The sequence below is a fragment of the Agelaius tricolor genome, unplaced genomic scaffold (assembly GCF_023055355.1).
Source record: "Agelaius tricolor isolate 1412-34295 unplaced genomic scaffold, bAgeTri1.0.p SCAF_4, whole genome shotgun sequence".
Taxonomy (NCBI): Eukaryota; Metazoa; Chordata; class Aves; order Passeriformes; family Icteridae; genus Agelaius; species Agelaius tricolor.
Genome location: NW_027269264.1, coordinates 2,533,063 through 2,545,605, shown reverse-complemented (window position 1 = coordinate 2,545,605; position 12,543 = coordinate 2,533,063). Strand labels below are relative to the sequence as shown.

The 12,543-nt window shown below is 44.2% G+C and overlaps 1 protein-coding gene across 2 annotated transcripts; it reads right to left on the bottom strand.

The window, feature by feature from the left end:
* Positions 1 to 1,342: 1,342 nt before the first annotated feature.
* Positions 1,343 to 9,760, bottom strand: PPIC (peptidylprolyl isomerase C). Of its 2 annotated transcripts, XM_071424364.1 has the most exons (5): positions 9,461 to 9,760; positions 5,585 to 5,698; positions 4,999 to 5,092; positions 3,134 to 3,318; positions 1,343 to 1,912 (listed from the first exon to the last, which is right to left on the bottom strand). In XM_071424364.1, the coding sequence occupies exons 1-5, from the start codon at positions 9,743 to 9,745 to the stop codon at positions 1,784 to 1,786; spliced, it is 807 nt and encodes a 268-aa protein (XP_071280465.1). In that variant the 5' UTR covers positions 9,746 to 9,760; the 3' UTR covers positions 1,343 to 1,783. The 2 variants fall into 2 exon arrangements, with proteins under 2 accessions (XP_071280465.1, XP_071280466.1); XM_071424365.1 differs by lacking the exon at positions 5,585 to 5,698.
* Positions 9,761 to 12,543: the final 2,783 nt, after the last annotated feature.

The following is a 12,543-nucleotide window of genomic DNA, read 5'->3' as shown; positions in this document are numbered from 1 at the left end:
CAGAACTGTATGTCTCGGTGAAAAAAATTAAGGTTAATGGAACACAGAGGAAGTCACTGGGCTCATCAGCAGAAGGGAATGCTACATAAAACCAGCAATGACAAAGCTGGGCACAAACATAAATCAGATCCTGGAGACACACAGGTTGCTCTAACTGGTAAATGTGTTTGGAAGCCATCTGGAGAAAGTGGAAAGCTGGGACTTCAAAAAAAGGTAGGCCTGTGACTGCAGCACTTGTTCAGGTACCATAACTTTATGAGGTCTGTAAGCTCAGCCTCCAGGAGAGCTTTCAGCTACTGGCAGACTGAGGCATTCTCACTCCTGCTTGCTAACCCTGCTCCCAGAGCTGCTTTTCAGAGAATTTTACTTTAAACAGCTATTAGAAAGAAAAGTGATCAGAGGCAAAATGGAAATCTGATTGCCTAGCCCTAGGCAAATTTAGAGGCCCTTGCCAAGTTCTCCTCCAGTTCTGTTTGCAGAGGACAGTAGTCCTTTCGCAGGTCTCTGAAAAGGAGTGTCAGCATTTACCTTCAGGAGAGGCCCCAGGGCTGTGGATGAAGAACCAGCAGGAGCATCCTCTAACAGCAAATGATATGAAGAACCTAGGGTAAATCCCTGCCCACAGTTTTTTCCTGTTTCCTTGTGAGTGGAATGCCAATAGGTACCTACAAGCTCTGTGCTGTAGCAGCCTCTTCTGCCCTGAATCACTTTGGCTCTGGATACACCTCAAAGCTCCTGCAGGACACCCTTCAGGAAATGAGTCATTACAAAGAGGAGTAGTGTACTGCCTGCCTGTGTAACAGGTGGATGAGCCCTTCATCAGATCTTGGCACTGCCTCTTCCACATATCTGCCCTGAACTTAACATAGGTGTCTCTTAAGTGTTACCCTACACTGACCTCCTCTGAAAGCTACCAGTTGTCAGCTTAAGAGTTATTTATGAACCATCACAAAAAAAATGAACCTAAAGTTCTCAAACTTACAGCAAAATGTAAAGAAAAAGTGTTTGAGCTTTAATATAAGTAACATTAATTAAGTGTTACAAAATTCACCAAAACAAGAATTCTTCTGTTTTAATCAGTTTCTAACAGACTACCTAATTTAATAATAAGACAGAAAAGCTGCTTGTTCTTGATCACAGAATGGTACCTCAGTACTGTGGTTTTCTGAAAGACAGAAGGGACTGACATGTTTAGATTAGGAAAATTTACCATCTCTGCTCTAACCTTACAACCTTATCTCCTGAAAAGCAATACCCCCTGCATATTATGTGGAATCAGTTGAGGTGAGAAAAAAGACTTGGGGGGGGGGGGGGGGGGTGGAGTAAAAAATGCTCTCAAGTATTTATCTGAAAGCAAAGTTTATTTATTCAAAACACTTCTATATTTCACCTTTTTTTTTAAGTTTTTAGAAATGCTGGTAGTGTTACAGTAAATATTTTCAGTTGAAAAGTCAAAAACAAATATTGCTAAAATTTCCAAACAGAACAAAATTACTATATTTTAAACCCTGGAAAAATAGAATTACTTCTATATTTTTTCATTAAAGACTTTTTCTGCAAGATCTAGAATTTGGTGGGATATGTCTTGAATTTCAAGGAGTGGCAGCTCCAACAAGTTGTTATAGAAATAGTCATATCCCTTCTGTATATGGCAAATTACAAGTACTGCCTAAATGTAACTTCAGCTGTTTTGAGGAGAAAACTTGGTGGATCATTGAGATTGGTCAAAAACCAGCATTAAAGACAAGCGATTAAGTTGTACTTTTCATTCTGACTATTGGTCTCACCAGTCACCAACTTCAACTACAAATGGTTCCTTTACAACTATTTTGCCACTGTTCACAATCACACAGTCTTGAAGGGGCCGATCATGTTCATCTGTCTGCTGGAGTTCTATCGAGTGCACCACAGACTGTCAAACAAAAAAAGAACAAACAGAAAGGTTCAATTTAGCCAAAGAAACTCCAGTGGCTGAGGTCTGGTGCCACGGAAACAAAAAAGTGCACCTAACATCACTGCTTATTAACCAGTTTGTGAACAAAGTCCTTTACCCTGTAAACTTCCCATATCCTTTTCTTTCCACATTAGCAGTTGTGCCACTCTGTAAATCAAACACAGTTGACAGAAGCACAGGGAAAGCTGTTTGCCCTCCTAGAAAATCCTTCAGTCAACAAAAACATTTCGAAGGGGCAACTAAAAATATACATTCAGCTGATTAAGCTGGCACATACGGGATTATATCTGTGGTCTATGAGCAAAAAGTGAATCCAGAGATCACAAAAGGCAAGCATGATTATTTTTCTAATTATACAGCATAACTGCACTTCCAGAAATCTGGTTACTGCTTTTACCTTTAGCATATAACACACACATACAGATTTTTAGTGTGGTACCAGTATTTTTAAAGGACAAAATTAATTTAGGTATATTGACAACTTGTTTTTTATATTTATCCATTAATCTGACTAAACTGAAACTTAAGTCTAAATAGCTTCTCAAAAATTTACAGCTACTACTGTAGATCATGAAAATGGAATTCAGTATGAATGTGGGAGTGAGGGGCAAGTATTCTGATGAAGTTTCCAAACTCCTCAAAGTCCAGCAGCTCATGTTTTCCCCAATAATTTCAAAACACAAATTAAAAAGGAATAATCCATAAGGAGAACCAGACTAATAAAAGTATAATCACTTGAAAACATAATTTTTTAGCTGAAAATTTGATTTGGCCTCTCATCAGTATGTGTTTGCCTGCTTTACATTCACATATTTCTAAAAACCCTTAGCAGTGAAAGTGTTACCCATAACTACCATGCACTACAAAATTTGATTTTAGCCTGTAGAAAACAGTGTTACTGAAAGGAGGAGCTGAACTCTCTTCATTTGTAATTTGCAAAGGTGTAATTTGCAAAGTGTTGATTTCAGTGCTTAGCAGTCTGAAGTAAGGGCTGTGAAAGCCAAAAGCATGGTACAGGTTTCCACTTCTGATATTTCACTTCTAAATTATCCAGCTGGAGCTCCTCACAATCATTTTCTACCATGTACATATTAGATGAATAATGAACTGTCTCTCAACAGGGGTAACAGGGGTATAATGGGCACAATTTGTCCAGATCAACCACTACTTTAAACTTACCATTCCATCAAGGACTTTGCCAAATACTACATGTTTTCCATCTAACCAGGAAGGCTTTGTCACACTGATGAAGAATTGGGATCCGTTGGTGTCTGGGCCAGAATTAGCCATGCTAACCCATCCAATTCCATAGTGTTTGAGCTTGAAGTTCTCATCAGGAAATCTTTCTCCATAGATGCTTCTTCCTATGACAAAAAAAATAAGAAAGCAGACTTTAAAAAAATAAATAAGAAAAAAAAGCTGCTTTTTGTTCAAAAATGTGGAAAATGAAGTATGAATTCAGGACTTGAAGATTGATTGTTTAAGTAAACACAGCAGCATCACTGTCAAACCATCAGCAACTCCATAACTAAAATCATTTTTTGTGTAAAGGTAGGCTAAACCACTACACATAAGGAAGGAATAGTCAAAGCCGATGATGCTTTATCCCTTGAATTTAAGCAAGCTGAATACCTTCAAAGGTCTGGCTTACAGACACCACTGAATAATAGTATAGTTCATCCTGTTGAGCAAATTAAAGTACGTATTTATGGCCACCAACAATAAGATGTAATTGTCACAAAATAATGTTTTGTGACAATTTCAGTATTTAAACCTTTCCCTTATGCTAAGAAATTGCTTTAGGCACGTTTAAAAGCATATGAAGACCAAATGGAAGTTAGACTAAAATATTTGGTGTGTACGTGTACAACCACGACATAAAGATTCTGATGTTTTTAAAATAGTTCAGAGAAAAAACACATCAGTCATGGTTAAACCACCATCACTCTAAAAAGAGAAGGCTGTCTGTCTCACTCTTTGCTTGTCCAATGCCTAGCACAATGGGGACACTTTTCCCAGCACCACCAGATGCTATCCCAATAAACAACATCAGCAAGCAAATAATTGCTGCCTACCTTTAATGCTAAAACTATGTCTTTGGTATTATGGTCATCCCCAGTGCTGACTGCTATGAAAAGGAATTAATGTTTTCCATTCTATCCCAGCAGGGAAATCACTAACAGTTCATGCAGACAGTTCAAATTGTAGCATGTCAAGAATGTGCATGTAAAGGAAGAGAAGATATCTGCAGCCAGAGTGAGTGCAGTGCAAGAGATGCTGTGCTGGCATTGCCCCCTGAGTGTACTGAACTGTTCTTCTGGGGGCTCAGGAGGGAGAAGTGATACACACAGCCAGGACTCACAGCACCAGCAAGTTTACGGTTTCAGTTTTAGTAAGAGAAAAAGGGAGAGAGGGCATGACCCTCATCTTCTAATTTCTTTCTCTCTCCCTGTTAAGAAATTCCTTCTCACAGCACATTTCAGAGGTTCCTCAGAACAGACTGAGCTGAGGGCAGAGAGGACAGCCTCCTCCTTCCCTACCTGCCTTCCCTCTACGCGCTTTCACTGTTTCATCACGGATTAGGCTTCTGCTGGATGACTTGAATTGGTTCACCTATACATGCAATCAGTGAGTGCCTCAGGGAAGGAGCGCTGTCACAAAGCCAGAGCAGGGGAAGGGTGGAGACATCCATCTTTTGGAGACGGTAAGTTGTAGGAGCAGCTCAGCTGGTCACGTGGCTCCAGCCCAGCACGCAAAGCCATGCTTCTTGAATGGGGACAAGTCACAGACAGAAAAGAGCTATCTGCAAAAATTGAGGACAAAGGAAGAGCTACACATACTTATAAATCAGATAACCCAAATAGCTGCAGCTTAGGCTACAAGACACTTGGAAAAGTACTAGGTGCTCTAAACCAAATGTGGGCTAGTTTGGGGTTTTTTCATTTATCTGAGCAGAAACCATGAAGGAATATGCTGGTTTGCCCATACTTTCAGCAGACATTTGAACAAAGAAAAGGGAACCTGGAAGATACTAAGTATGTTACCTCCTGATCCATCTCCAGCTGTAAAGTCTCCTCCTTGAATCATGAAGTCTTTGATCACACGATGAAATTTACTTCCTTTGTATCCATATCCTCTCTAAGAAAATGAAATAATTCTTTAAATGAATGTAACATCCAGTTCTATATACAATCATAGGAAATACACAAGTTGTGAACAGCTAGATTTCACAGAATATACCACCAAGGGATATAATACTGTCTAGAAACACGTTAAACTGAGGTGCAGGTAAAAACATCTAAACTGCACTGCCACAAAGAAGGTATTTATTCAGGTGATCAAAGCCATTGTCTTTATTTGACTTTTTTGTCTGTATCTGACCACAGTAACTCCATATGCTAGATCTGCAAGGCAGGTACAGATTGAGGTGCTCATATCCAGCATCTCGTAATTACATCTTGCAAACCAAGGACCTGAGAAGACACACACTAGTGTACATCCCTGGGGATAGCACCTGTGCACAGGCTCCAGTGAATGAAGACTGACAGTTCACAACTGAAACAGCATTAAACACACACTGCTTTCCCAAGCCAAACTTGAGTACACAGCGGAAGAAAACCACAAACATACTTCTCCAGTTGCCAACACAATGAAGTTCTCCACGGTCTTTGGGACAACTTTTCCAAACAATCCAATTACAATTCTTCCGACATCTTTGTCTCCGATCTTCACATCAAAGAACACCTGAATATTTTTGTGAAGGGAACAAAAGTGATATAGATGTGAGCACAGCAAACAGCCAAGCTTTTCAAAGAGTAAGGTGGTAAGAAATTACTTCTGGCTGGTTTGTAGTAATAGTATCCTGCAATTTCTAAGGGTGCTGTTTCAGAGAAATCCTTTCAGAGCCTCCAAAATCAGGTTATGCAGAAAACTGTTTGAGAAATGGTGACTATATGTTTTGATTCTTACTACTTTTAATGGCTCAGTGAGACTGCTGTATCTCAAGTTTGAATAGTGTTCAAGAAGATTTTTCCCAAACATGTAAGTCTTTAAAGCTGAATGGAAAAAATTAAATATGAAAGTAAGGAAGAACAACAATTCTATTCCCATATGGGGGAAATAACAAGGAACTATAGTACTGACACTCCCCACAAATGACCATTTGCTATCCACTCATAATCTTCACTGTTTTAGGTATCAGTACGTATACACAGTATAAACAGTGGGAAGAAAATCCTTTGGCTCAAGCAAGCAGTTGCCTTTCTAAACATGAATTCAAATCTAGCAGAGAAATAACCAGGCCAGATTATTCAGCTGATTGCCTAAATCTTCAATGTATATGTCACTGAAAAGCAACTTCAAAAAGACAAATGAGTTACAAGACATTTTAATGAATCTATGAATGCATATTTGAACGTGCAAAAATGTTCCAATAATTACTGAAAATAGGAACAGCTGTCAGGAAATGAGGCATTTTGAAGTTCTGAAAAAGTTACATAAAGGCTATTACAACTTCTAGGAAACAGCAATGTGTATTCGTATGATGTGGTATTTGCTGTTCCTTGTGGCACTCAACCAAGTACTACTTGTCTGTAATGCTAAGAAATTAGTCCAATAATGATAATAAATGATCACAGTCTCTCCAATGTGAATGCCTCTTTCACGCTCTCCTACTAAACATTTCTACCATTTCTTGATCTTCTATGTGGTTTTGACTGTTGAACTTTTGGCTAACACTATAAAAGCGCTATAAAGGAAATAAAATTCCTTTTGATACACCTCATTAATTTCCTTGACACTTGGCACTGAATAACACGCTTCTTAGATATGTGGCCCCCAAAGTATTAACAGCACACTCTCACTAACTTTTTAATGGTTCTATAAACAAATCTCTCTGAATTGTGCCGCCAGGGTTATCTAGGTAAGGGGCATTGCCTTTCTACGTTTTCTAAAACCATTGCCTGTCTATTTTGCCTGGAAATGTTGTTCTAGTAGGACTGCCTGAAATACATGGGCACATGTAAGTAAAAAGACCAAGGCTACCAAGCAATCACCCCACAGAGCACGAACATCATACACTTTGTTGACAGCACAAGGAGACAAGTTTGTCATACGCTGCAAGCCTAGCACAGCCACAAGGCTTCATACGTGGCACTGCTGCTTGCCTAAGCAACAAACCCAGTATTAAAAATGTGTCTCTGCATATTTTTGGCCACAAAATCAAGTACGGAAATATTTGGTAGCCCTAGACACTATTTCTGCATAGAAAAGCCATGTTCTCATGAGTGTATTTCCACAGGTTCCCTGGAAATTCAGGGAGCATGTAGACACTTGTGAGCTGGTTAATACAGCATTTTTAAATCTCAAAAAACATCTGGCCAAATTCTTCACCAAAAACTCTGAAAGAAATTAAATATTATAAATTTTTGGTCTTATTAATATTTTTATAAATATTTAATCATATTTACAATCTGCAGTTAAGTATTTCAAGACTGAAATGAAAAAAGAACACACCAGTAAGAGTGGCTGGTTCTCATAAAAAGATTCATATATAATTTACACAAGATGCTGTACATCTAACTGAAAAAATGGACAAGAGCATTCAATTATTTAAGGAAACTAAAGTGACTTTGAAAGGAAGATCTCATGATTCTTAAAGACCAGCTAATGTAATAACCTCATAAATGCAAAATTACTGTCTATGGTGTAAAGCCACAACAAGGGGGCCAAAATACATCTGGAATCATCCTGAGTAGTTTAGTGAAAGGTTTGGCTTTGGGCTTGTGAAGGTCAGAGAAGGAAAAGAAATACTAGAAATAATTAAAATGGATACAGTAAAGAGATGGGCATAGCTACATCTGTACTGTGAGTTCACACCCTGAGTGCTGCATGTAATTTTGGCCTATCTACTGCAGAATGATAAAACCAACCTAAAAAAATGTTAAAAAATGGGCAGAACAGATGCCCAACAGGTACGGAATATCTTTTGTATGAAGAAAGGTTACAGAAAACTACTTAAACTGGAAGAGAGAAAACTGGTGTGATTTGATGAGCTCTGTAAAGTTACTACTGCCTAGGACACAAAAAACTGGCAAAGCAATTCTTTATGTGCCACAGCAATCAAAGAGCATAACATTATATATAGCCCAGGCAGAAGAAATGAAGAAGGAAAGTACTTTATTTATAATTAAATAGAAATATATTTCCAGAAGATTATTTGAAGGTCAAATTTACCCTTCCCCCCCAAAAAAAAATCAAATCTGTGGTCTAGAAGTCCATGGCAATGAAACTGTAAGCAGTTGCAGACAACAGAGGCAATGAAGCACAGAGATAAAGGCACAGTCCGTGGCTTAGGATACTGAAGCCATGCTAGAGCAAGCAGTTCTGCCCCTGTCACACTTTCATGAGTGAAGGGGTCTTTCCCAGCATGGACACATTCTCTCCTGACTGCAGGTGGAAAAACACTTGGGGGTTGAAACACGGAATTCCAAAGCTGGACTAAACATCCCACCTCCTGCACCAAACAAACATTTTTTGGAAAGAGATGCTGTCATGGTGGAGTAGTTAGGTGCCTCCCTATCCCGCCAGCCAGCCCCACAGCCCACAAGTCCATCTCCTGGCCAGTACCATTGCAATCTGACCCAACCTCCCCACTCAACCAGGGCCACCAATTCTCCTCAGGGCAGAGAACTGCGTCCAGGTGGTTCTTGGATATCTCCTGTGAGGGAAACTCCACAGCCTCTCTGGGCAATCTGTTCCAGGGCTCAGTCACTTTTGTGCCCTGCACAATAAAGAAGTTCTTCATATTCAGGTGGCACTTCCTGTGTACCAGCTGGGCACCACCGAGCAGAGCCTGGTCCATCCTCTTGGCACCCTCCCCTCAACATTCTCATTGACATTGATAAGGCCCTTTCTCAGTCATGCCTTCCCCAGACTGAACAAACCCAGCTCCCCCAGCCTTCCTGGCAAAAGAGATGCTGCACTCCCCTGATAACTCCGTAGTGCCCCGTTGGATCCTCTCCAGAGTTTCAGCAGAGAGAAGGAATGAATAAAACCCATGGCACAGACGAGCCCCAGAGCAGTCAAACCCCGTCCCGCTCGGGGAAGCCTGGCAGCACCAGCAGCCCAAACTGCCCTGGCAGCAGCAAAGGCTGCAGCAGAGCTGGAGGGGTGAGGAATTTAAAAGTTTACACTTCCGCAAGCCAGAGGGAGGCTCTGCTGGCCCGAACTCCGCGATGTGCCAGCGCCTACCGAAAGGCGGCAAGCCCAAAGGGGTTAAAAACCAAGTAAGCAACCAATCAACCAACCAAGAAAACCCAATAAGACGGTGAAGCTCTGGCGTTAGGCCAAGCCCGCCCCAAGCCCTGTGTGCCCGGGGCCGGCTGTGGAGTGGGCCAGGGCAGAGGCCGGCCGGCTCCCCCGGGACGCCGCCACGGCCGCGGGACATCCCGGCCGCGGGCCTCGCCCGACCCGAACCGAGGCTTCCCGGCGGAGGGCGAGAGTCACCTTGGCTGTCACGCTGGGTCCCCTCCTCTTGAAGGCCTCGGCCACGGGGGCCAGGAAGCACAGACAGGCCACGGCGCCGAGCAGCGCCCCGCGGGCCATGGCGCCGGCCGAGTGCTGCGGCGCCTGCGCCGGGGAAGGGCGGCTCCTCCCGCCGGGGCGGGGGGCTCCCGGGAGCGGCTGCCCGCCCCAGGGAGCGGCCATCCGTCCCGGAGAAAGGCCACCAGTCCCAGGGGACGGCCAGCCATCCCGGGGAAAGGCCACCCATCTAGAGGAGAGGCCACCCATGCTAGGGAGGGGTCATCCATCCTCAGGAGCCATCATCCATGCCCGGGGAGTAGCCACCCATGGTAGGGAGCGATCACCCATCCCAGGAAGCGGTCACCCATCCTGGAGAAGCCGTCACCATCCCAGCCGGAGTGGTGACCCGGCGCTGCCCGGGGCTCCCAGGACGGGCCCGGCGCCCTGGCTGGATCCGGGGCGGGTGCTGGATTCGGCGCGGGTTCGGTGCTGCACCTTCTGATGGGCGGCGGGGAGCCGGGTGCCCTCCGCCGGGCCGGCCTCGCTCAACGGGAGCTACGGTACCGGAGACGGGCACAGTCTTCGGCTTCGGCCGAGCTGTGTGCCCAGCAGGCTCCCACAGGTGGGTGAAGAGGCCAAAACAGTAAACGCTTGAGAGATTGAGCCAGCAGTGTGCCCTTGAGGGAAAGGGCAATGGTATCCTGGGCTGCATTCCAAAGAGTGTTGCCAGCAGGTGTAGGGAGGTGATGCTGCTCTTCAGCCCTGCTGAAGACACATCTGGAGTGCTCTGTCCATTTTTGGGTTGCTCAGCATAAGGGAAGTGTGGAGCTCCCGGAGCAGGTCCAGCACAGGGCAAGAAGAGGACTGGAGCATGTCTCTTGTGAGGAAAGACAGAGAGAGCTGGCCCTGCTCAGCCTGGAGAAAGGATGACTGAGATGGGACCACATCAATGACTATGAGTATCTGAAGGGAAGGTGTCAAGAGGATGGACCAGGCTCTGCCTGGTGGTGCCCAGAAACAGCATAAGAGGCAACAGGCAGAAACTGATACACAGGATGGTCCACCTGATTACAAGCAGGTACTTCTTCACTGTGCAGGTGACTGCACATTGGAACAGATTGCCCAGAGAGACTGCAGACTCTCCTTTATTGGAAATACTGAAGAACTATCTGGGCTCAATCTGAGCTGTGTGCTCTAGGACAACCCACATGACAACCCTGTGGTCCCTTCCAACCTCAGTAGTTCTCTGATTCTGGGATTTTGGGAGTGGGTCATTAGTCCTTCATGTTTGCTGTATTTAATGTGCTAGAAACTACAGGAGCTTGTGAGGCACCTGTAGTACTTTTGGCTTCATTTGTGTTAGCTGTGGTGGTGTGCTGCTTGTCAGCTCACACCTCTGGCTTTGGACAACAAACAGAAATGCTGAAGGAATTCATCAAACACAAACATTTGTCCCAAGCCATTATGTCCTAAAAAATCATTTGCATTCAGGACCTGTTTCAAATGGTGTTGCTGCTGCAGTCCCTAGAAAATTTGTAACTTGTAGCACACTGAAATTTTGTGGCCTCTCAGCTGCCAGCATATGAAAGTTGAAATGGATGCCAATAGACTGCAAGCAGGAAGCTGTCAGTGGCTTATGTAAACACACTTAGGCTTAAACCCAGCAGCACTGTGGTTCTGGGTGTATGGCATAGCACTTACACAGACAATCGCAAAGGCAGCCCAGAGCTCAGGTGCAGTGCCCAAGGGAGTGTGTGCTCTGCACCACGCACGTGCGCTGCATGTCTGCCAAACTCCTCAGCTTGAGACTGTGCCTCAGCTGGAAAGTAGTAGAGACAATAGCCACAGACTCATAGATTTGTTAAGGATCATGGAGTCCAACCATTAACCCAGCACCGCCAAGCCCAGCACTTAACCATGTCCTTAGACACCGCATCTACATGTCTTTTAAATACCTCCAGAGTTGGTGATTCTATCACTGGCCTGGATAGCCTTCAGTGCTTAACAGCCCTTTTCATGAAAAAATTTTTCATAATATCCAACTTAAACCTCCACTGGCACAGTTTAGGGATATTTCCTCTTGTCCTAAGGCTTTCTACTTGTAAGAAAGAGGCTAACCCCCTCACTGCAGCCTCCTTTCAGGTTATTGTAAAGAGTGAAAAGGTCCCCCTGGTTATCATTTTCTCCAGGCTGAATATCCCCAGCTCCCTCAGCTGCTCCTCATCAGACCTGAGCAACAGACTGTTCCCCACCTTTGCTGACCTTCTCTGGATACACTTCAGCATTTCAACATCTTTCTTGTAGTGAGGGGCCAAAAACTTAACCCAGATTTTGAGGTGGCCTCACCAGTGCTCAATACAGGGTGACAATCTCTTTCTTGGTCGTGCTGGCCACACCATTTTTGATACAGACTAGGATATCATTGGCCTTTCTGGCCACCTGGACACAGCTGGCTCATGTTCAGCCTCTGTTGACCAGCACACCCAGGACCTTTTCTGCTGGGCCACTTTGCAGCCTCTCTGCCCCCAGCCTGTACCACTGCTTCGGGTTGTTGTGACCAAAGTGCAGGACCTGGCATTTCCTCTGTTAAACCTCATAATCTTGGCTTCAGCCCATCAATCCAGCCTGTCCAGATCCCTCTGCAGAGCCTTCCTACCTTCCAGCAGATCAACACTGCTACCCAACTTAGTGTCATCTGCAAACTGACACAGGGTGCACTTGATCCCCACATCCAGATCATGGATAGACTTTACACAGGGTTGTCCCCAGCACTGAGCCCTAGGGATCAGCACTTGTGAGTGGCCAGGAGCTGGATGTAACTCCATTCGCCTCCACTCTGTGGGCCTGGCTGCCCAGCTGGTTTTGGGCAGCAAGGGGTGCACTTGTCCACGAACAGACAATGTCTTTGCTGTGTGTTTTCAGGTGGCTTGTGCAGCTGACCAAATGCCTACGACACTCAAAGGATTCAGGCATGCTTGTGGAACATGTTCTCTCATGTAGACATTTGTCTGGCATCTGGTTCGTGTACGGCAAGGCTTCTCTGAAACAAACATGGTAAGCTGGTA